Source organism: Hyperolius riggenbachi, chromosome 3, assembly GCF_040937935.1.
Source record: "Hyperolius riggenbachi isolate aHypRig1 chromosome 3, aHypRig1.pri, whole genome shotgun sequence".
NCBI classification, from domain to species: Eukaryota; Metazoa; Chordata; class Amphibia; order Anura; family Hyperoliidae; genus Hyperolius; species Hyperolius riggenbachi.
The window spans coordinates 92,179,790-92,205,712 of NC_090648.1; the positions used below are offsets into that span (position 1 = coordinate 92,179,790).

General features: G+C 44.3%; 1 protein-coding gene across 1 annotated transcript in view; it reads right to left on the bottom strand.

The window, feature by feature from the left end:
- Positions 1-25,923, bottom strand: part of STXBP2 (syntaxin binding protein 2) — an 80,115-nt gene that overhangs the window by 22,676 nt on the left and 31,516 nt on the right. The window contains exons 2-6 of the mRNA XM_068274590.1: positions 23,132-23,181; positions 20,005-20,086; positions 18,076-18,152; positions 5,261-5,339; positions 5,079-5,182 (exon numbers count right to left, since the gene is read on the bottom strand). Of these exons, the coding sequence (XP_068130691.1) occupies positions 5,079-5,182; positions 5,261-5,339; positions 18,076-18,152; positions 20,005-20,086; positions 23,132-23,181 (392 nt within the window). The remainder of the gene's footprint in view (positions 1-5,078; positions 5,183-5,260; positions 5,340-18,075; positions 18,153-20,004; positions 20,087-23,131; positions 23,182-25,923) is intronic.

Here is a 25,923-nt window from a genome sequence, read left to right on the forward strand (position 1 = left end):
TAGATTCATGCTCTTCATTCTCTCTCATCAGATCTATCTGATGGTACAATCTGGTGCTAATCTATAAGTGTATAGCCAACTTAAAGTGGTATGCAACTCATACCAAACTTCTTTGTTCTGAAAGATCATTTACAGCATAAAATCTACTACAACAAAACTTTTTTGTAGCAGAACAGCATTCAAACAGTTTCATCTCTTGATGACCAGAGGTTTATATTCCCCTAGTGACCAGGCAATTCAGCACTCTACCACTTTATTGCTCAGTCATGCAACTTAGCACCCAAATGAATTTTACTTCCTTTTCTTTCCACTAATAGAGCTTTCTTTTGGTGGTCTCCAACTGCTACGGTCTTCATTTTTTTAATTAATAAAAGTAATAGGGTTTAAAGAGACACTGAAGCAAAAAAAAAAAAAAATGATATAATGAATTGGTTGTGTAGTATGGATAATTACTAGAAGATTAGTAGCAAAGAAAATATTCTCATATTTTTATTTTTCATTTATATAATGTGAGGTGGATGAGATGGTCCAGAGGGTAAATGTCTGCCTGCTAATCGCAAGGTTAGCGGTTCAAGTACCATTTATATAATGTGTTTTATAACATTGCATCATTCTCTAATTCTCCGCCCCACTACCTGCGACCTGGATCCTGGCCCAACTGGATCCTTAATGCAGTGCCCAGAGCTGATCAGGCCAGCACTTCACAAAATCACTCAGTGCTCCTTGCAAAGTGGTCTTTTCCCAGAAGAACTAAAGAAAGCAATCATAAAACCCCTCCTGAAGAAACCATCACTAGATCCTGATTCTGTAACCAACTACAGACCTGTGGCAAACTTACCATTCCTATCAAAAGTTATCGAGAAAGCAGTCGCCAACCAGCTAGAAGCCAGGCTTACAGATAACAACATCTTTGATACTTTTCAGTCAGGATTCAGGAAAAGGCACAGCACTGAAACAGCATTAGTCCGAGTAATGAATGATCTACTTACTGCAAGGGACAAGGGTGATTGCTCAGTTCTGATTCTTCTTGACTTGTCAGCAGCATTTGATACTGTGGATCATGAAATTCTTATCCAGCGACTGAAGAATTACTGTGGCCTAAGGGGTACTGTTCTTAGATGGTTTCAGACCTTCCTATCTGGCAGGACACAGCAAGTATGTCTGGGCACACACTACTCTAATCCAGTGCCACTTGCCTATGGAGTTCCACAGGGTTCTGTACTATCACCATTACTCTTTGCAGCCTACATGCTCCCACTGGGCAAAATAATCCAGAACTATGGCCTAGGATACCATTGTTATGTAGATGACACACAACTGTATCTGTCCTTCAGGCCTGGCACCCAAGACCCATCAGCATCCATAAATGCGTGTCTAGTGGATTTACAAAATTGGATGAACACCAGCTGGCTGAGGCTGAACTCTGACAAAACAGAGGTGTTGGTGGTAGGTGGTCCACACATGATGGATAAAGTTCAAAACGCTCACCACCTCAAACTAGCAATTGGGGGAGATACTGTACAGTATAAAGACTCTGTGCGAAACCTTGGGGTGATCCTGGATGGAAATCTAAAACTCAGACAGCAGGTATCAGCTGTCGTCAAGTCTTCCTTCTTCCATCTAAGAAATATAGCGAAAATCAAACACCTTATCCCAGCTGAAGACCTACCTGCCCTGGTTCATGCATTTGTATCCTCCCGCCTAGACTACTGCAACGCCCTGTTCATCGGATCTACAGATAAGGCTCTGCGCCCCTTACAGCTAGTACAGAATGCTGCAGCCAGACTCCTAGCCAATGCCCCCCGCAGCTCACACATCACCCCAGTACTGCAAACTCTTCACTGGTTGCCAGTAAAATGGAGAATCAATTTTAAGATCTGCCTGCTGACATTCAAGGCTCTACACCACATGGGACCCAAATACATAGCGGATCTATTGGAACTTTATGCCCCTTCACGCACCCTCCGCTCTGCCAACAAGATGAAGCTGGTTATTCCCAGGATACACTTAACATTTGGTGCTCGGGCCTTTTCCTACGCAGCCCCTACTCTATGGAACTCACTTCCACAATCAGTACGAGAGGCTACTTCTCTGGACAGCTTTAAAAAAAGGCTAAAAACTCACCTCTTTTCCCGAGCCTTTGAGACTGCATAATGCAGGGTCGCAGCGCTTTGAGTCCCCAGGGAGAAAAGCGCTATATAAATATTGTTATTGTTATTGTTAATATGTGCAGATTACACACTACTCTATTCTAAATGATTTTTTCAGGGCAGTCTTGTGAACTATTGACCTGTCCTCTGGCAGAGAAAAATAAAATTCTTCACTGACAACTGAGATAATAAACTTCAGAAGACAGCCCTCTCCACGACTTTGAAAGATGTAGAGCTTAATGGCTTTTTTGCATAGAGATAACTGGAGTTTCGAAACACTTCCTGTACTGGTAACAATTAGACTTATGTCTCTGATCCTAATGTTTTATTTATTTCTTAGCTGTACTACACATACAAATCATCATATTTTTTTTTTTTTTTTGCTTCAATGTCTGTTTAAAAAAAGGAAAAAAAATAAATTACTTTTATTCCCCTCCTCCCCCCTAAATTGGCCGTAAACTGTGATCCATACACTACACTCTCAAAGGCATCAGCCTATTAGATTAGATTGTGAGCCGTTAGGAGGGACAGTTAATTGACAAGGCTTCATCAAGAAGAAAAAAAAAAAGCAACAAACATTTGTACAGTGCTGCGAACTAGCACAGCGCTGTACAATTTTTTTCCCTCTCGATTTTGCCCGGCTAGCTCTGATCGCGGCTGGCAGGCTAATGACAGATCCCCGCTGTGTTTATCCGCAGGGAGCGCACTTTGATGCCAATCGGCGTTAAGCAGTCCCAAGAGAGCCACGCTCCCACCGCCGATCGGCGTTAAGCGGTCGGGAGCTGCTTAAACACAACATTTTGTTCTTCAGTAGAAATCTCCTTGCTTCAGTGAAAGCTTCAGGCCTGATAACACTATTTTTTGTTTCCGTTTCTTTGTTAGATACAATTAGTATACAGCCGGTAGCATGCTGAAACTGAGCTGTACCGAGCTAAGAAGCAATCACTAGATAGGTTTTAATAAACAAGCTTTCAGAGCAGATAAACTGTACTTTGGGAATTGTAATTTGTAAACAGACAATATTACTTGTGCACAATAGCAAATATGATAACTGTATGGGTAATAGAAAGTAGGAGAATACATTTTGTATTGAATGTTATGTCAGAGTTTTATCCCACTTTAAGAATGTGATCACACTGCGATATTACAATATGGTAAAATCAGTAATATTTTTATGAATGAATAACAAGAATTACAACAGTAAGGGGAGCTACTCTGCAGAAGGCTCACCTCACATACACAGTAATACCTACCGTATATACTCGGATACAAGTCGACCTCATGTATAAGTCGACCCCAATATTTGACCCTCTTAAGGTGGAATTATTTAATTACGCAAGTATAAGTCTATCTAGCAACGTTAATGGCTGCACAGTAGACTTGAAGCCTTGCACAGGACATAATGAAAACAGAGAAATGCACCCTGTATGTATTAAGAGAGTTTAGCCTGTCTAATTTCCCTTCATCTGTGTCTAATAACAAGTTGTAATTTGATCTCTCCCCTGTGTCACCTGACAAGGCAGATAAGCTCATTTGAAAGCACAGGATGTTAACAATATGCCTGCTTCCATGAAAGCAGGAAGTAAACGCACTACAGCTGATACAAATCTTTTAAAGGTTATTATGCTATTGCATATCTTTTAGAGCAGAGAGAAAGATCTGAGATTAGGTCTGCTTTAAACAATACACCCTTCCCAGAGCCCCAGCAGCCAGCGTCTCTCTATCCCTCCCCACAGTGCTAAATCACTGGTGTTCCAACATTTTAATATACCCTACAGAATAGCATACAAATACCAGCAACACACTGAAAATCCCCCCTCCCTCCCAGCATAACTCTGTAATGTTATGCGCTGGGAAGGTGCCTCTTTCTGTCCCCTTCCCCACAGTGCTAAAGTCCTCTATCTCCCCCCTCTGTGCGATCTAATGTGTCATCTTATCTGGCCCAGTAAGCGCTGCAGCAGAAGCGACACTACAGTCCATTGCCAGCGATGAACCCTCTATAGCTCTCCGTTCATGCTGTAAATTTCCCCCCTTCCCTTCCTACCTCTCATCTCCGTGCAAATGTGGGCTGCCTCTCTCTCCCCCTCTGTGTAATTAATGTTCGGTGCTTTCGCAGCTGAAGCCGACACTTAAGTTTTATTGCCAGCACGGTATCCTCCCTTCATGCTGCTCTCTGTCCGTTACGTTAGTACAGCTCCGGTTCCCGATGTCATGTGACTTCATTTGTCATGTGACATCGAGAGTCGCGCTGTACTATTGGACAGAGAGCGGCATGAAGGGAGGATACCGTCCTGGCAATAAAAAACTTAAGGCAGGGAACACACTTGTCTTTCAGTTTTCTGCGCGCGTTTTCCTGCATACTTTTTCTGCACACCAAGTGTGTTTCTATGCAGGAAAACGCGCGCGTTTTTTCACAGCAGCTGATGTAATTGATAGAGAAAACTGACAAAATGTGCAGAAACAGGATGCAGAATGTCAGTTTTTTTTCTGCGCGCGAACAACATATTAAGTGTGGGCTAGCCCATTGATTAACATGAGTTCTCAGTTTTTCTGTGCAGAAAACGCGCACGAAAACAGTCAAGTGTGTTCCCTGCCTAAGTGTCGGCTTCAGCTGCGACGGCACCGAACATTAATTACACAGCGGGGGAGAGAGAGGCAGTCCACATTTGCACGGAGATGAGAGGGAGGAAGGGAAGGGGGGAAATTTACAGCATGATATCTACATCAGAGGGGGAGAGAGAGAGAGAGACGCTCTCCCCCCACCCTGCTATAAGTGGGACATTTAGGACTACTCGAGTATAAGGCGACCCCCCACTTTAATACTTTGAGTCAGTCCTAAATTTCTCGACTTATAGCCGAGTATATATGGTATTACCACACAGACAGCTACAGTCAGAGCACAGCAGGGAAATAACACAATAGTCTTACCTGGCACTCATATGGTAGAAAGGCTAAGTTAATTTCCTTTAAAGTTTTTATCACTTTCGGGACCCGGGATTTGCCAAGCTCATTAAACAGCGGCTCTGGGCAGGCTGTGGGGAAAAGGAAGGTTATTGACCTTTAAGGGCACTCCGGCTGACCAGCAGATCTCCCAGCCGTGCAATACTCACTGTCTGTGAAGAAGATGTGAACGGCTTTATATGTGGGGTTGCTCAAGTCTTTGAAGTCATTGATAAGAGCTTGGACGGACTGTAGACACAAGAGATAAATACAATGAGAATATGAACATACAAATTGCAGATCTTTATAAGATTAGCTGATTAAGGCTCACATTCAGGTACATTTTCCTATATATATTCAACAAAGCATTGTAATGTACCAGATACTTGCCGAACCACTTCCTGTAAAGCAACCTCCAGCTGCCTCCAACTTCATCTCCCCCTTCACTAATCAGAATGAAGCCATAATAGGCTGAAAGTCAAAACTAAAAAATGAAGTTGTCCATTGACATATACCCGGCTGCCCCCCTCTGATACTTCAATGACCTGCATCTCACCATCCCGTGCCTCTCCCACTTCTCAAGTGCTGCCACCAATCTCTGGAAATTCTTTCCACCACCCATCAAGCTCACCCCATCCTTCTAAACCTTCAAACAAGCCCTCAAATGCACCTCTTCAATTTCTGTTTTATGAAGGCAAAACTGTACTCTGTTTTGGATATCTGAGTCAGGCATGGATTGAGATGTAATACAGTTTATTGCTAAAGCGAGATGCATATCTCCCTATAGCAATAAACTACATTACATCTCAATCCATGCCTGACTCCGATATCCAAACCATAGGTATTCGTCATCAGTTTGTTAGGTATTCGTTAGCAGTTTCTCAGCCTAGTAATAATGCAAGGTGTTACAATTGTGGTAAAGTACGCTACATCTTGGGAATTTCCCTTTAAAGCGGGCATTCTTTTTCTATAGGGAAAAGAAAGCTATTAACATAAAGGAGAGAGGAGAGGGGACTAAAATTTTTCAGGTATAATGAAACTAACTGGTTGTGATCAGATTACAAAACTGGACTAACAGGTCCAAGTCGTGACAATACAGCCTTTATCTCCAGAGCAGGAGAATGTGAAGGATTCACCCTACCTCAGGATATACACGGTCATTACCGAGATCCTCCACAGATAACATGCCACACTTTCCTAAAATCACGTACTCATTGGAACGCTCATCTAGTGCTAATCTGAAACCAAATACAGTACAAGTAGCCTGTGGTTACTGAGCGAGATAGGGACTGTGGGTGTGTTCATAACCCGAATCCATTCTCAAGTCAGAACACTGTGCCATCTCTGTCCCCTGTACCTCCTCCGAGCCCTCCTCTGCTTCCAGTGTCCCCCCTCTGTCACCTAAGTTCCCCTTCTGTGCGACTGGCTGAAGTTACGGGACCCGGTACCGGAGCTGGAGAAGACTGAGGACGGCAGCGTGGGAGCGATCCGTGCGCATGGAGCAGGAGGAAGCTGCAGGTACGTATAACATTTTTTTCTTTTATCGTCTCTGGTACACTTCAAAGTACCGTATACCTCTGACTGAAAAAAGAGAAAGTTGGATACTCACCTTAGTAGAGGGAAGCCCACCCCCTCTCAAGCTTGCCGCTTGTGCACAGCTTTATCCTCCATGCACAAGCGGCTCCATGCTATCGCATGGGCAGTCCATGCACCTGCGCACTGCGGCCACATTCCCTTCAGTCTACGAGCCTGACTGCACTTTTTGAAGAAGAGGGTCCTGCCAAGGATTGGTGGGTTGCAGGAGGATCAGAGAAGCATTCAGAGGTTTCCTTCTACTGAACTATCTAACATTTAGCTTTTTAAAGACACAGATTTGCTTTAATAATCCCAGTGCCCAAGTTAGGAAGTAGGAAGGTATCAGGAATGGGTTAATGCTGGAGTGGGAGTTTAAGCATCAGGAAGAGGTTAAGGATATGGTGGAGGTTGAATAGCAAGGAAAGCAGGTAAGACTTTGAGAAGATTTTAGGTTATATAGAGAAGATTTTCAATAAGGAGAATGGTTATTAGATTGACAGGTACCATAATACTGCTGTAACAGAACTGCATAGCTGAAATACCACAGAATTGGCAAGCAAACATGGTGCCAACCACAAACATGCCCAGTATTAAGGACAGGCTGTGTTAAGACCTGGTCCACACTAAAAGCAGATGCACTGTGCATGCCTTATAACCAGAGCTGGATCATCCTCATCTACAAAAAAAACCTAGGCAGTTAGGGTCTGGAGAAAGTCTAGGGGCCTAATGGAAGCTAGACCACACAAAATCTTACTAAAAAACAAAAGTGACCATCAGTGGTAGGCAAAACCTGCTATCTTGCCTAGGGCCCAATTTCATCTTAAAGCAAACCTTAAAGAGGAACTCCAGTGAATATAATGTAATAAAGTGCTTCATTTTTACAATAATTATGTATAAATGATTTAGTCCAGGCATGGGCAAACTTGGCCCTCCAGCTGTTAAGGAACTACAAGTCCCATAAAGCATTGCACGAGTCTGACAGCCACAGTCATGACTCATAAAGGCAAATGCATTGTGGAACTTGTAGTTCCTTAACAGCTGGAGGGCCAAGTTTGCCCATGCTTATTTTAGTCAGTGTTCACCCACTGTAAAATCTTTCTTCTCCCTGATTTACATTCTGACATTTATCACATGGTGACATTTTTACTGCTGGCAGGTGATGTCGCTGGAGGGAGATGCTGCTTGCTTTTTTGGCAGTTGGAAAACAGCTGTAAACCGCCATTTCCCACAATGCAATGAGGTTCCAAGACAGGAAACTGCCAGTACCATGGTCCTCACAGTTTTCTGTGGGAGGGGTTTCACCACAATATCAGCCATACAGAGCCCCTTGATGATCAGTTTGGGAAAAGGAATAGTTTTCTCATGTAAAAGGGGGTATCAGCTACTGATTGGGATGAAGTTCAATTCTTGGTCGGAGTTTCTCTTTAAAGAGAACCCGAGGTGTGTTTAAAGAATGTTATCTGCATACAGAGGCTGGATCTGCCTATACAGCCCAGCCTCTGTTGCTATCCCAAACCCCACTAAGGTCCCCCTGCACTCTGCAATCCCTCATAAATCACAGCGGTGCTATGAGGCTCTGTTTACATCTGTAGTGTCAGTCTCAGCTGCTCCCCCGCCTCCTGCAAAACTCCAGTCCCTGCCCCCGTCCCTTCCCTCCAATCAGCAGGGAGGGAAGGGATGCAGGCGGAGACTGGAGTTCTGCAGGAGGCGGGGAGAGCAGCAGACTGACTTTATAGAGATAAACACAGCCAGCTCTGACAAGCTGTTTGTCAGCAGCGTGGCTGTGATTTATGAGGGATTGCAGAGTGCAGGGGGACCTTAGGGGGGTTTGGGATAGCAACAGAGGCTGGGCTGTATAGGCAGATCCAGCCTCTGTATGCAGATAATATTCTTCAAACCCACCTCGGGTTCTCTTTAAGTCACAATAAAAAAGGCAGTTTCACTTACCTGGGGCTTCTACCAGCCCCCAGCAGTCGCCCTGTGCCGGTACTCAAAACTCCTCGGTCCTCCCCTGCGGCTCAGTTTCGCGTTTGGTGACTGAGCCTGACACCAGCCACTGCGCCTGCTCGGCCATGGCCACACGCGTCCTTGTTCACGCTCCCGTACCACGAGCGTCCTGTGCAGGCGCATTACAAGAAGATCTCTATTGCGCCTGCACAAGATGCACCCAGCGACAGGAGCGCGAACAAGGCTGTGTGTGGCCAGGGCCGAGCAGGCGCAGTGGCTGGCGAGAGGCACAGTCGCCGAAAGCAAAACTGAGCTGCGGTGGAGGACCGCTTAGTACCGGCGTGGGCACAGGGCGACTACTGGGGGTCGGTAGTATCCCCAAGTAAAACTGCCTTTTTTTTATTATGACTTAAGTATACCTTTAATCCCTTTCTGCTTGTAACTCTTGTTCACGGGCAGAGGACTCCATTGTGTCCACTGCATCAGACATGCCACACACAGCATGCTGTGGATGACAGGTCCACTGTCTGGAATTATGTTCAGCACAACCCTGCGGTCCACTCATCAGAACGGAAGCAAGTGATCCATTGGCACAACAGACATGCATGAACGTGTCCTATGCTTAGCATACCTGTTGATCCGCTGCCTTTCCATCCGACAAACAGAACATTTTCTCTGCTAATGTCAACCAAGCCTAATAAGGCGGTGCCTCAGAAAAGGATGAAGGCTTTAATAAAGCAGTTCCCCTTCTGCAAGCAGAACACCAATATGTGCAATACCCATATGACAATTATTTATTTCTTAATTTGTGACCTGCAACACTGTGGAGATGCACTAATCCATTCTCACAGAGATTTTCCACTTAAACTGAGCTCTGCAGGAATGATCTATGCTAGCTCAAAAAGAGGGAATGTCAGGTTGTTTAGAAGTCAGACTGGGTAAACGGCATATTTCTGCATGGGTGTATTACCATTCTTTTCAAATCAACATCCTCACAAGAGATTAAGGTGAAACAATCCATAGCTTTGTCATCCTTTATGTCCACAAAACATTAGTTAATAACAAGTCACTTCACAACTGTGCACAGAGGCATGCTAGCTTCCTGCAGACTGGGCAGCACCTGAGACATTTACATTTCTGAGGTAATCTACAGGTCATAGAACCGTGCTGCAATGCAGAGCTTGCTTCAACAAATCATACATGCAGCACTTTGACTTCCTGTGAGAGAATCTGAGATCCCTCTATTACTATAACAGCTTACCCCTGTGCTCCTCTCATACAACCTAACACGTGATCAAAGCTGGCCATGCATAATTCCACCAAGTCAATCGATTTTCCCTTTTTTTAATTAAAATAATCAACTCTTAAATAAAAATCAAAACAAATCTCCTTTGATCTAGAAAGTACAATGGATACTTGGATAAATATCTGATTGGATGTGTTGGAGAAAAAAAAATCTATTAAAATATTCCGTTTTTTTTGTATGGCGGGAGTTGTGGCAATCGAAAACACGCAACACTACAGCGGGCACTTCAAACTGCTGCAGCTGCGGGTCTGCCTGAAGAAGATTGAGGAGCAGATACAGATTCGGCGGAGATAAGGCTCAGCCCCTGGAAGGTACCATGTTTTCTCGGACTATAAGACGCCCCTGACCATAAGACGCACCTAGGACAAAAAACAGGGTAAAAAAAAAATATATACTAAACCTGGTGCATCCATGGTGAAGGGGACTCTTGTGGATTATGCCCCCCCCCCCCTTTGTACCTCATGTCCCCTTGTACCTCGTATCTCCCTGTGTCCTCCTCGGTCCCCCTTGTGTCCGCTTCTGTCCTCCTCTATGCCCCCTTTGTGCCCCCGTGTCCTCCTCTGCATGGGCACTGTACAAGGAGTCCCCAGCATTGCGGCGGGTTGGAGGTTCATATTGGCAGGCATTCACAAGTCAGGAACGCTCTGCATTTGGACTATAAGATGCAGCAACTTTTTTTTTACCCACTTTTGGGGGAGAAAAAAAAGAGTCTTATAGTCTAAAAAATACAGTAAGTAATTCCCGTCACCCAGCCCCCTATGGTCCATTCTATTTATTTACGAACCTCCCTATTTTAATTTTTTTCCTTTTACAAAAAGGTGCTCAGATCCTTTTAAGTAGTTTACCTAGTCCTCAAGGACAAAGGACTGTCTTTTGAATACAGCGAGGAGCACATTTTGGATGGAGAAAAATGAAAGTAGATAATACGGAAGGACGTCTGCAACACCCACATGCAGTCTGAGCGTGCTAGGGTCCAAACAAGGACATGCAAAAAATACAAAAAGAAGACTCTTAAAGAGACAGCACCACTCAGGAATATAGTTGAAAAATTACAAAGGAACTTTATTTCATGTTGTTTCTGCACCGTTGGCTGGAGATGTGCAAATATCCACTTTGGAGTCACAAGTATTTGCAATAACTCCTACACGATCTGCACCATCTTTATTATCAATCCATTAAAACATGGTTAAAAACAAGAAGTGGGTGAGCACAGGGTGACGCACAGGCGTTTCGGACTGCTTGGTCCTTTATCAAACCATCACAGACCCACAGCGGAGGAGTTATGTCAAAAATATATATGACACTTATGATAATTCAAAAATTAAAAACATTTAAAAGAGCCATGCCATTCACAAAAAACTTGCTGTTGCAATCATGCTAAAAAAAAATATATATGTATGAATACAATTTTATGCCAATATCATATATTATATACACCACACAGATTAGTGAGAAATATATACACATCTACCAATTCTGGGGGCTCAAAACTAGAGCCCACAGGTGGAAGAACCCAGGTTCAGTAAAGTGCTAATGAGTGCCAGCGTGTAAAACGATGGCACGTCCTGATGTCATGGAGACGCGATGCGGGAATCTGATCAAAGTGAGTTTCAATTCCCCTGCCGCCCGCTCGGGGGGGGGGGGGGGGGGGGGGGGATTTGAAACTGGTAGGGGGGGGAAGAGGAATCCAGCTGCCTGTCGGTGGGCCGTAGTTTGCCCAGTGCTGGCCTAGACCTTTTAGAGCATACAGGTCAAACTCAGAGCCACTAAATTTGGCCCTCAAGTGGTTTCCCCACTTTGCATTATGTTTGGCCCACTTTAGACAACCAGTGAAGCTATATTGAAGGTGAAGCCCTAGATAACCAGGGAAGCCACATGAGGGAGGGGAAAACCACTAAACACTAGGGAACTGTATAGGGGAGGGAGGAGTGCCATTTGAGTTTGACAATCCCTGCTTTAGAGGAAGTAAACCTCTGTAGCCAGGCACTTAAACAATTACCATCTTTAAAACAGTGTCAATTACACAGACTATTAGTAAAATGAAGTGGACAACCTGTACTTATTAAATGCTCATATCTCCTTTAGACAAAGCTGATGAAAAGTCTACAAGAAGAGGAAAAATTGTCAGTATGAACTTGAATTTTCATTGGATATACCATGATCTTCATATACAAGAGGTTTCATAGAATTACTGCTATTCAGGATAATGCTCACACAAAGATTACCGTGAACGTGCTCACTAATGATCCAATTTACCGAACGATCGACTGGGCACACCAACAAGTGGGGGAAATATGATAACCTATCATCTGATCAGAGTAAATTAATGGTTTAAAAATTAGGATGGATGGAACAATTCTATAGAACGATCGTTCGTCTCTGATTGAGCTCATTAACACTATCCTATCTAATCAATCATATGGTAGATCGTTCAGGAGATTGTACCATTAATGGGCACTTTAATTCTGTTCTAGGAGAGAGCTGTCTGAGGGAGAAGACACTGCCCCACCCTCGTGTATACTAACCGTGCTATGAGTAGTTGCTCAGAGTCTCTCCACACAGTACAGCAAAGTCCTGCTTGACAGAGCTAGCCAACAGGACCGCTATAACACACTTTCCACGCTGAGTGGAGAGATGCTTACTTGCTAAGGTAGTTTGTGGGGAAACTTTAGTTCCATTATTACCATACAGATACTCGGCATTACCAACAGCTCTGCATTACCTCACACTGGGTGTGCACATGTTTACTTTCACACATTACAAACATGAAAATGAAATGTCACAGGTAGAGCAAGCTTTATCCTGTGTGAAATCGTGTTGAGCACATGGAGACACTTATAGCACATGCAGAAGTGTTTAGGAAAACTGCATGCAATCTGCACAAACTGTAGCAAAAACAAAAAAAAACAAAAAATAAATAAAAAAGGAGGACAGAGTCACAGATTTTTCTATCTCTGGTGGGTCCTGGCTCCTTTACACAGACTAGATCTTTGAGATGGCGCCAAACGTTTGCATTGAACAAAGATTATCTACAGTGTGTACCAGGCTTTGGGGCCTGTTCATATAATGTCCCTTTCACCGGAGCAGTGCTTTTCAGCGCTGCAAGATTTGGGCGCAGCCGGCGCCACCATAGACTATAAAGGGAATTACATCCACAGCGGCTCTCAGTGAGTAACGTCGGCTCCATCAGAAGACTGAGCTGAAGTTGCTTTTAAAACACAATAATTCGGCCTCCAGCAATCGCTGGAAGCTGAATTATATCATTCCCCCACTATCCATGGCGGCCTGGAGGGGGAATAGTAATTAATAGTAATTAACACGGCCCGGGCTTGTGCAGAAGCAGGATCGGACATATATCGGCAAGTCTACCGGCGCCGTTTTCAAATGTATGCCCCTTTCACACAGGGGTCTTCACCGCCTGTCAGCTGCTCTCTTGTACCATCCAGGTGCTCAATAGTGCTCTATACCAGCACTGCACAGGCCACCCCACCATGGAGTCAGATCTGAGCACGGCCATGCTCAGACTTGACAGGTCGCATTCCTCTGCCGCCCTGCATCATCACCATGTGTCCATGCTTGACACACATGGCGTTACTACCGCTGCGTTTAAACTGCACCCGAATTGCACTGGTGGGCGAAAGATGGGAGACTGAACTGCTTGGCAAGCGAGTAGTCCAGCCTCTTGTCTGAAGGGGTCCAAGCACTGTTGCACACAGTCAGTGATGGAATCAGATCCCATATATTACAACTGAGCTGAGCTGCCAGTTTCTACCATCCCAAAATACAGGGAGTGCAGAATTATTAGGCAAGTTGTATTTTTGAGGAATAATTTTATTATTGAACAACAACCATGTTCTCAATGAACCCAAAAAACTCATTAATATCAAAGCTGAATATTTTTGAAAGTAGTTTTTAGTTTTAGCTATTTTAGGGGGCTATCTGTGTGTGCAGGTGACTATTACTGTGCAAAATTATTAGGCAACTTAACAAAAAACAAATATATACCCATTTCAATTATTTATTTTTACCAGTGAAACCAATATAACATCTCAACATTCACAAATATACATTTCTGACATTCAAAAACAAAACCAAAACAAATGAGTGACCAATATAGCCACCTTTCTTTGCAAGGACACTCAAAAGCCTGCCATCCATGGATTCTGTCAGTGTTTTGATCTGTTCACCATCAACATTGCGTGCAGCAGCAACCACAGCCTCCCAGACACTGTTCAGAGAGGTGTACTGTTTTCCCTCCTTGTAAATCTCACATTTTATGATGGACCACAGGTTCTCAATGGGGTTCAGATCTGGTGAACAAGGAGGCCATGTCATTAGTTTTTCTTCTTTTATACCCTTTCTTGCCAGCCACGCTGTGGAGTACTTGGACGCGTGTGATGGAGCATTGTCCTGCATGAAAATCATGTTTTTCTTGAAGGATGCAGACTTCTTTCTGTACCACTACTTGAAGAAGGTGTCTTCCAGAAACTGGCAGTAGGACTGGGAGTTGAGCTTGACTCTATCCTCAACCCGAAAAGGCCCCACAAGCTCATCTTTGATAATACCAGCCCAAACCAGTACTCCACCTCCACCTTGCTGGTGTCTGAGTCGGACTGGAGCTCTCTGCCCTTTACCAATCCAGCCACGGGCCCATCCATCTGGCCCATCAAGACTCACTCTCATTTCATCAGTCCATAAAACTTTAGAAAAATCAGTCTTGAGATATTTCTTGGCCCAGTCTTGACGTTTCAGCTTGTGTGTCTTGTTCAGTGGTGGTCGTCTTTCAGCCTTTCTTACCTTGGCCATGTCTGAGTATTGCACACCTTGTGCTTTTGGGCACTCCAGTGATGTTGAAGCTCTGAAATATGGCCAAACTGGTGGCAAGTGGCATCTTGGCAGCTGCACGCTTGACTTTTCTCAGTTCATGGGCAGTTATTTTGTGCCTTGGTTTTTCCACACGCTTCTTGCGACCCTGTTGACTATTTTGAATGAAACACTTGATTGTTCGATGATCACGCTTCAGAAGCTTTGCAGTTTTAAGAGTGCTGCATCCCTCTACAAGATATCTCACTATTTTTGACTTTTCTGAGCCTGTCAAGTGCTTATTTTGACCCATTTTGCCAAAGGAAAGGAAGTTGCCTAATAATTATGCACACCTGATATAGGGTGTTGATGTCATTAGACCACACCCCTTCTCATTACAGAGATGCACATCACCTAATACGCTTAATTGGTAGTAGGCTTTCGAGCCTATACAGCTTGGAGTAAGACAATATGCATAAAGAGGATGATGTGGTCAAAATACTCATTTGCCTAATAATTTTGCACTCCCTGTATATCAGAGTGCTTTTTTTTCTTACAGCACTGGACCAAGCATTGGAGCATGCATTATATGAGGGGCAAGTGCATTAGGGCAGCAGTGGTGCTGAGTGAAGTATACCGCTATGACCCATGTGAACTAGCCCTTAGGGTCATTTACATGACTTGGCATTACCTCCCTGTCCAGAAGGCTGAAGGATGGCCTTAGTGGAGGTCATGTGACCAATGTTTTTATAACACAAAATTAAGATTTTTATGGGCGTTTCTATTGCATTACAGTATTACTGCAAATCAACAGAAAGGGAGACGAGGTTAAAGAGGAACGCCAGTGAAAATAAATAAATAAAGTGCTTCATTTTTACAATAATTATGTATAAATGATTTAGTCAGTGTTTTCCCATTGTAAAATCTTTCCTCTCCCTTGACACCAACGGTTATAACCTCTCCTGTTCTGCCTGTCTATCGCTGGATGACAGGCATTCAGGATGGTAATTAGCAGACCTAACACTAACTCGGGCCCTCCCTACCCCTCTGATTTCCCTTTAGCAAGCCCCAGATAGCTGGACTTAGTCATCTGTGGGCACACTGAAGATTCCAGATGGCAATATCCCTGTTTTAAATGTTTGCTAAATTGAGCTACAGATCATCATTTGTTCCCCCCCATATGCAAATAATACATGATGTTGATTTCTGTATAAGCTATCCCCCTTGTTCCTTTTGTACTGATTTTTTTTTCAATGCACTGTTTGAATTGTTTGGAAAATTGAAAATGTCAATCAAAACTTTGAAAACGAAAATCTTTCCTCTCCCTGATTTGTTTTCTGACATTTATCATACGGTGACTTTTTTACTGCTGGCAGGTGATGTCACTGGAAGGAGATGCTGCTTTTTTTTTTTGGCAGTTGGACCCAGCGGTAAACCGCTGTTATTTCCAACAATGCAACGAGGTTCACAGACAGGAAACTGTCAGGATGGTCCTGACATCACACTGTGGGAGGGGTTTCACCACAATATCAGCCATAAGGACCCCGCTGATGATCAATTTGAGAAAAGGTAATGATTTGTCATGGGAAAGCGGGTATCAGCTACTGATTGGGATGAAGTTCAATTCTTGGTCACGGTTTCTCTTTAACAGTTTCATAAAGAAAAAAAAAAAAAAAAAAAAGGTATTCGCTTTACCTAAACACATATTAAATGGTGATTCTCTTTCCCACTATTTTCTTGGAGTGAAGCTTTTAGCCCCTGTTACACTTGCATTGCAAGTGTACCTTGTTTTACAGTAGTGTGGCCTTACACACTTATCGCATCATGTGGTGCAGGAAGGGTTCATCCCGCCCCAATTCCGACACTCAGTTTGCAGCACGTTACTGTGAGCACCACACTTAAAGAGACTCTGAAGCGAGAAAAAAAAATGATATTTTTACCTGCTAGTATGCATGAGATTATGATGAGAGGTCAAAGGCCGCATTCCAGCAGCAAAAAGAGAGGTTTACACCCCCAAATCCCGGGGGAAACATCCACAACTTTCTAAGTCGTGGACTTTGCTGCCTGGGGAGGCAGAGCTTAGCGCTGTAGCTCTGCCTCCAATGATGTCAATCTCCTTGTGGATCGCTGCCTCTCCCCGCCCCTCTCTGTGAAGGAAGATTGAGAGGTGGCGATCAGCAGGGATTGACTTCAATAGAGGCAGAGCTACAGCGCTAAGCTCTGCCTCTTTCAGGAAGCGCTGCCCTGATTTACCCCTCGTTTTGTCGCTGGAATGCGGCATTTCACCTCTCCTCATAATGTTTATACAAACGAGCAGGTTAAAATATCAATTTTCTCTCACTTCAGACTCTCTTTAATGCATGGTGCTCAGGGTAGAGGAAGTCAACGAGCGACGTAGTAAGTGTGAACGACGGAGCACAGTGCCTTGTGGCACACATGGCTGGAACGACGGGCATCCCAGTGACATACTTCCTACCCAGGAGGGAAACAAACACCTCGTCAGGTTGCTCATGGTGACCAGGAGTGATGGATGTCATCTCCTGTTCTGACCAATGAGAGATCAGCTTTTCTGTCAGTTGCCATACAGGGTCCACAAGGCTGGATTTATACTTGAACCACACCAAGGCCAAGTATGCTGGGACTCCCCTTCCATGTACAGCAGCACCCCTCCCATTCTAGGTTCAGCCCCCTCTTGCATGTGTAACATCCATGTGTGTAGCCCCTCTTATGTACAGCTCCCTTGAGCACTAGCTTCCCTTTTTCAGGTGTTGCTCCCCATCTGCAGATTTTCCTTTCATACGTAGCAACCTCATTTCATGTCCAGGTGCCCCCTTGGGCTGCAGCCACCCAAAGCCCAGGCCTATGTGGCCTTTCCAGAAATCCGGTCCTGAGGGCCCAGCAGTTTCCAGTGATGGTCACCAGATGAAATCTAAATAGGTTTTATTTGGATTTCATCCAGGTAATTAAAGCACCTGTTGTCACGTGATTACAAACACTTCCTCCTTCTGGGTTGAAGGAGGAAGTGTTTGTAGTCACGTGACGCGCTTGGAATGCATTGTGGGAGGCGCAGTGGGACGGGTTAAAGAAGATGACTGCTGGGTACGCTTAACCCCCCCACCACCACCACCACCACCCACCCGCAAAGGTGCTTTAATTACCTGGATGAAATCCAAATAAAACCTATTTGGATTTCATCCGGTGATCATCTCTGGCAGTGATGAACCTGAGCAGGACTGCACACGGCTTACACAGATCAGTTCATTTGAAGTTTAATTAACAACATATTCAGCATTAGTATATCTCATTGGACAACATACAGTATACTTATACTTAAACACATGATGAATAAATTACCTTCTGACTGGGAGTGATGAGATAAATGGCTTCCAGGCTTGGAATGGGTTCTCTCCTTTTATTAACATCTTCAACAACTATGGAGTGCAGGGGGAAAAAACAAGTCTTAGAACTGATCAGTTCCAATGCAGGCAGCACATGAAGCCTATCAATGCTTCCCTAGGCTGTCTGCACAGTCATAAGGTGATCTTCTCTTGCTTGTGCCATTTCCTCCCCACCTGTGATATCAGCTTTTATATAGTAGTGAGGAAGCAACCTGTCAGGGCACTAAGCAAAGCTCAATATCTGAGCAATCTAGTAGCCTACAAGATCAAAACATATATACAAGTTAGAAATATACCTAATTAGTGGGAAGCCTTTGGATAGTCCAGAGGCTTCCCAGACCTTCCCTGCAGCCCACCAATTCAGCACTGGCTCTGCTTTATCCTCTAGGCCAGTGATGGGCAAACCTGGGTCTCCAGAACTACTAGTCCCACAATGCATTTGCCTTTATGAATCATGACTGTGGCTGTCAGACTCCTGCAATGCACCGTGGGACTTGTAGATCCTTAACAGCTGGAGGGACAAGTTTGCCTATCACTGCTCTAGCTAGAAGCGCAGCTGGGAACAAGCTTATCTTCACTGGGTATGTGGTAATACGGTTAGCGAATGCCCAGCAGAACGAAGCCACTCATGAATGGCTTTTTTCCACCTTGCATCATTCTATTGGGCATATGCAGGCCTTACTTGTGCATGTCCAGTGCAGATTCACTTGATCACAGCCCCACCAGAAGAAGCCTATTTGACCAGCTGGGTCAAAAATGTTTAGAGGGACCCAGTGCTGGATTGGTGATCCTAAGAAGGATCTATCACTAATGAGGCGATTATCTTAACATTTATACTTTAAAAGGACACATCAGAGCACATAAAAAATAAAAAAAATACACTTACCTGGGGATTCCTCCAGCCCTTGCCAGCCGTTCTGTGCCCTCGCCAACAGCTCCGCTCACCGCCGGGGGCCTGGGTCCCCGCCGGCGCAAGATCCCCACTGCGCCTGCGAAAGAGGCTCTCAGTCGCACTGACCTCATCCAGACTGTACTGCGCAGACGCATTAGTTCTGTGCCTGCGCAGTTCAGTGAGCCGCATGCTGGAGTGCAGGAGAAGCCGACCCGGAAGCAGACCTGGTGAGGTCGGCATCTGCCCCGGAGGGAACCAGGAGCCACTGGAGCTGCGGCGAGGGCACAGGAAGGATGCAGGGGGATGAGGAAGCCCCAGGTAAGTGGATTTTTTATTATTATGGTGCTTGGACCTTCCCTTTAAGGTCCCTTCCCCACTTGTTCAGTGGGGAAGGGTCCCTTCCCCACAATTCAGATCGTAATTCTGATTTCCGAATTTCACTGGATGCTAGAAACTCAAGAAGAAAAATGCCGGTAAAAATTAAAAAAAAAAAAAAACAGCATGCAGGTTTTTTTTTTTTTTTTATTTATTTTTTTAAATCGCATCAAAAGTCAGAATCACATGTTAAATTGCATAAAAAGAGAGAGAGAGAGAGAGAGAGAGAGAGAGAGAGAGAGAGAGAGAGAGAGAGAGAGAGAGAGAGAGAGAGAGAGAGAGAGAGAGAGAGAGAGAGAGAGAGAGAGAGAGAGAGAGAGAGAGAGAGAGAGAGAGAGAGAGAGAGAGAGAGAGAGAGAGAGAGAGAGAGAGAGAGAGAGAGAGAGAGAGAGAGAGAGGAGAGAGAGAGGACATGTAGCCTGCCACATTCTTTGAGTTCCTTATGTAGAAGAGAATGCTATGAGGGCTTTAGGTAAACTGCTAACACGGAGAAGAACTGTTGTCAAACCATTTTTTTTTTTTAAGGAAAACAAATCTAAAGGGAATGACAGACTCTGTATTCTTGCATCATCTATATCGGTTCAGTCTCCTCACAACTGCACCTGGCGACAGACTTACTTGTGATCCCTTCATCCAGTATGTCTGACATCTTGCAGCAGGAGGACAGGATGCGCATGCTGGCGTGATCAACCAGCAGGACCTGGAGGAACAAACAAGAGAGGTCAGATACTCAAAGTACCCATTACCAGTTTAAGGCGCAATATTGCAAAAATGTTCAAAGGTATCTTCAGTCAGTGATCTGCAAACTTGGCTCTCCAGCTGTTAAAGAACTACAAATCCCACAATGCATCACAGGAGTCTAACAGCCACAGGCATGATTCATAAAGGCAAATGCATTGTGTGACTAGTAGTTACTGTAGGGGGGTCGGGGGAAAATGAGTTGAACTTACCCGGGGCTTCTAATGGTCCCCCGCAGACATCCTGTGCCCGCGCAGCCGCTCACTGATGCTCCGGCCCCGCCTCCGGTTCACTTCTGTAATTTCTGACTTTAAAGTCAGAAAACCCCTGCGCCTGCGTTGCCGTGTCTTCGCTTCCCCTGATGTCACCAGAAGCGTACTGCGCAGGCACATACCATACTGGGCTTGTGCTATACACTCCTGGTGACATCAGCGGGAACGAGGACACAGCAACACAGGCGCAGGGGTTTTCTGACTTTAAAGTCGGAAATTCCAGAAGTGAGCCAGAGGCGGGGCCGGAGCATCGGTGAGTGGCTGCGCGGGCACAGGATGACTGCGGGGGACCATTACAAGCCACGGGTAAGTTCAACTCATTTTCCCCCGACCCCCCTACAGTATTCCTTTAACAGCTGGAAAGCCAAGTTTGCAGATCAATGTATCAGGTAGACAAAAGCCTTTCTAAATTGACCATATCCCCATGTATTGGTGCGTGTGTACTCACAATATGTTAGATCAGTTTCCTCATCCTGGTCAGTACAGTGGAGCAATACTTTCCAGTAAGCTGCAGGAACAGCAGACTATCAGAGGAGTCGCCTTGACTTAACCCAAAAACAGTGCCAGCCTGCATCTTGTGTCCCCGAGTGCTTCCAGAGACAGGCAGCCCCATACTGCGCATGCGGGGGCCCACAAGATTTTGTCAAAAACTGAAATATAGCAGTTGTTGTCAGTTATATATCAAGTTCTGTGAGTTATAACTGAAAGGACAACTGATGAGCAATATAATGTTTCCCTATGGCTCAAGTGGGCATATTACAGTTTACCAGTGTGCTGACCCGGGAAGCTGTTATGCGGTAATGGCCATTTTTAAAACGCAGGACTGAGAATTCCATCGATCACAGTGGACAAACAGAACACGGGAAATGATAAAGAGATTGAGGAGTTGACTACACGGGAGGTAAGTATGACCCAAGTATGTTTATTTTGACTGAATTTCCAGTTCAGGTTTTCTATAAACAGCAATTATGCTCAAGTTTATTGGCTTTAAAATTTACATAAGAGTAAAAATGAAGTGTTATAATAAATATATCAGGAATTTGGCATACATAGGAAGAATTACATGGTTACTGCAGATTGCATCCAGTGTCAAAAAGAACTGAGATTTATATAGATCATCACAGGCCTCTGAGGAAGCGACTCGCCACGCGCAAGTGAGGTGTACTGACATAGTTTGGTTTTGTAACTTGATTAGATGCTTGCATTACAGAGTGACATTACAAGTATGTGCGTCATGTTCACAGATGGATACTTTTCAGGGTGAGAATTTTATAATGAGAATGCATTAAACATTTCTTAATAACATACCACCGATTTATAACACTACTTTTATGTACTGTATGTATTTCTGTGCGTAAGATATTATATAAAAACTACAGTACAGATCACAAAAAAAAGCCCCAATTTTTGGATTTTGGCTTAACACCCCCCTCCCCCCAACAAAAAAAGCAACTCTAGTGCACTACCGAGTATGAGGTGTGGTTATGCAGGGTGGTGCATGAAAGACTGGCACGGGCTGCCTGTCACGAGCCCGATTATACAGGCAGACGCCGGCCAGTCCCTGTGCGCCTCTTACTCTATCCCTGCTTTGTGTGCTTTCCCTGCTTTATTGAAGACTGTGTCTCCTGCATTTACTGCCACATGGGTAACGATCATACAGCAGCAAATGCAGACGAAACAGGCTTCAATAAAGCCAGGAAGGACACACAGCAGGGATAGAGTAAGACACACACAGGGACCACATGGCATCTGCCTGTAAATCTGTGCTCATGAGAGGCAGCTGGCCCAGTCTTTCGTACACCACCCTGAAAGACGCCTGCTGGTCCCCATGTGCCTCTTACTCTAGCCCTTTAAACCCAGTTTGAGTACGGGACATTTATTTTATAGCTTGAAACAGAATAGCTATTTTATAAGGTGTAAAAACATCTCCAAAGAGTCAGTAGAACCTTCAACGAACCAGGGTGAATAAAATGGAGAGATGAGTTGTGTGCATTATCAGGACCAATTATCTGCGAGGCAGGGAACACACTTGCCACCATTGCACACGCTATAGGAAACGTGCATCGCTGCCCATTACTTAAGTCAATGAACCGCTCGTGGTTTGGGATTTTTTTTTTGTGTGCTTTTATCAGTGTTAAAGATAAAAAAGGTAAACTGCTTTTCCCCCCACATACCGTGCAAACTTCTAATTCTGCTGTATTTTGCTGCAAATTGAAAATTCACATATTAAAAACAAAAAATTTGAGTGTGGAAAAAGTAATTGGCGCTATGACTAAAGGCTGATGGATGGCCGATATGCATCAGCTTTTTGTAATGTCCTCCTTTTTGTAATAAAGACATTTTTCTGCACTTTACAGGTGGGTTGAGTGGTCTTTTCCTGAAAATATGTCTAATATTTAGCGTTGGCTGCTTACACCTGACTGCCCACCTGCAGGTATACAGAGGTTGAGCTGTTATTTTTATTTATTTTTTTCGGAAAAAGCAATCACAACACAATGGAGAACCCGGCTGAGAAACGGCAGTGGCAAGTATGCTGCTAGCCCAGGCATGGGCAAACTCGGCCCTCCAGCTGTTAAGGAACTACAAATCCCACAATGCATTTGCCTTTAGGAGTCATGACTGTGGCTGTCAGACTCCTGCAATGCATTGTGGGACTTGCAGTTCTTCAACAGCTGGAGGGCCAAGTTTGCCCATGCCTGTGCTAGCCTTTTAGGCAATTATGCTGGGTCTCTTACCTTCCACTCGCCATCCTTCTTGACACTGCCGATTACTCCATTCAAGATCTCTGTGGAAAGGAGAAAATGCAATCAGACAAGGTGCAGAGCATCAGATGAAGGAAAGAAACAGCTAACTCATTATTACTGTATTATTATTTAGTATTTCTATAGCGCTGTAGAGTATATACTGTAGTCATATCACTTTATGCCCCTCAGAGGAGCTCACAATACCATGGTCATACGTCAATCTTGGTCTAGGGCCAATTTAGGGGGAGCCAATTAACATCTCTGTAGGTTTTTAGTGAGAAGTAGCCCTCCACATAGCTGTGAACAGTGGGTAACTCCCTATGCACCGAATACATCCCGGATGAAATACCAAGTGTTTCAGTGCTAGGCTAGACAGGAGTTCAGCTATTTACTTGAGAAAGGATGAACCATCACCAGGAAAGTTAAGCTTTCATAGATTCAAAGGATTTGGTAGAACTTACAAGAGTCCGATCTTCAAAGATGAATTACAGTGCAACCCCCTACTTCCTTGTGATCTTGCCTCTTGCAGAGTATCTGGCTGGAAGTGCAGGTTCCAGACTGGGTCCTGGCTTTTCATCTGACAAGGTCTCAGTAATTCAGGCCAGTTCAGAAGACCATTAGGTCATGGATGACTGCTGTTTTGTTGCTTATGGATTTGGCTTTACAAATTATTTTGTGGAGTTTGAACTGAATCCTTCGGGTGATTGGCAGGAAATGGAAGGATTGGCAAAGAAGGGCAGCATCAGAGGGGTGGGAGGAGAGGTGGACGAGGAGGGCAATACAGGTTAGTAGGGAATAGAGGTGCCAGTCTGTTTTTTGGTAAGCCATGAGTAGGGTGTTTCAGTAATCAAGATGGCAAATTATTAGGGCTGAGGCACACTTGCCAGCATTTTGAACAGCATTTGCGGTTTGAAAACACTCTCTCTTTCACTTAAATAAGAAACTTGGCAAAATAGCTGCAAACACTGTGCAAAACACTGGTACGTGTGCCTTAGCCCTTAGAGCACACACGAGCATTTTAGTAGCCTCCTGTGAAAGTAAGGGACAGATTCTGGAGACATTTTTGAGATGGGTATTGTGTTCGCATGAATATGTGGTTTAAATGAGAGGTCAGAGTTACCCTCAGACAGCGAGCTATAGGAGTTGAGGTTATTGAGGTGTTTTCTATATTGATGGTAACTATTGGGGGTGCTAAGGAAGTGGTTGAAACATCATTATCTTCATTTTACTCAAGTTTGAGGAAACGGGATGATATGAATACAGAAACAGCAGTTTAAAAGGGCAGAAGTAAGACTTGATGGTAGCTTGAGAGGATTGTAGGGTCCAAAGAAATCGTACATAGATTAGAGACCAAAATACTGAACAAGCTGGGGAATGAGAAAGATTTCTGGCAAATGAAAAAAAAGAGGAAGCCTAAAGAGCTGAAGCCGGGTGTGTGACACTAGAAGGAAATCCTGTGATAATCTATCGCTGGACAGATAAGGCCTCAGAACTGTTGGCTTGCCTACAACTGCTTGTGACAAACTGCTAGGTTTAATGTACCCAATGAATGCAAAAGTTCTGTGACAAACGCCCATCAAGAAATTCTGCAGTGCACAGTACAGAAATAACGTCTCTGGAAATGTAGCATGTAGAAAACAGCTGCCGTTCAAGTAGTACAAGCATTCAGTTTGCTCTAGTGGATACAAAGAAAGGGGGGGAACAATTGAACATTAGTGTGTGGTACATTGGTCATGTTTTTGAGATGTTGTAATCAGTCATAAAAATTGATTACAATTCTTAAATTGAACAGATATTTAAAAAATTGTATGGTGTGTGGCCACCTTTATCAAACACATTCCCTGAATCTGTCCACTTAGCCCGAATCTGTGCAGAGCGATTAGTTTTTTCCCTTCATGACGCAAGTCAGGAAGTGAACTCTCTGACCCGGAAACGAATAAATACAATGGGCCTGATTCACAAAGCGGTGATAACCCAGTTATCATGCCTAAAAGATTTTAGGCGTGATAACCTTTGCACTAGCTGAGTTAATGGGCGCATCGGGCACAGTGCGCGGTTGCGCGTGCGGGAATTTCACGCGAGTTTCTTTTTATCAAGCCTAAACTGAGTTTAGGCATGATAAAGGGCTTTTCACAGGCGTGCAAACACTTTGCACCACTTTGTGAATCAGGCCCAATGTATTTATTCATGAAAGCGCTGGGGAAATCGCTATATACAGCGCTTTTTCAAGCACTCTGCGATTTCCTTATACCTTCCATTAAGGCAAATCGCCCCCAAAATTGGTACAGGCAGCGCTTTGGTGAGCGGATAGGACTCAAACTGCTCAGATGTGAACACTCTCATTGCACAAGCACTTTTAGGGCGATTTTCAAAATAGCAAGCACTTAAAAAAAAAAAAAAAAAAAAGCCGAAAACGCCTTAGTGTGAACAAGCCCTAAGGGGCTGAGCCCACTAACGCAGTTGTGTCCGCTTTTCAGCATCTAACATTGATGTGTTGCTGAAAAGCGGACACAACTGCGCACAACTGCATTAGTGGGCTCAGGCCCTAAGAGTGTATAAAGACAAATCAGTAAGTGGTGCAGGAGTGTTTCAGTTAGTGTTAGGCATATTGGTAGAAAGGTTAGTGTTATCAGGGTTAAGGTTAGGTGTAGTGGTAGGAGGGATAGCAGTAGAAGGAATGAAATGAGTGAATGTATCCAGCACTACTTCAGCTGTGAAGTTGCTTTATTACATTTCAATGTGCTTCAGTACAAACAGACTCTACGGTGCATATTAGGTACCTG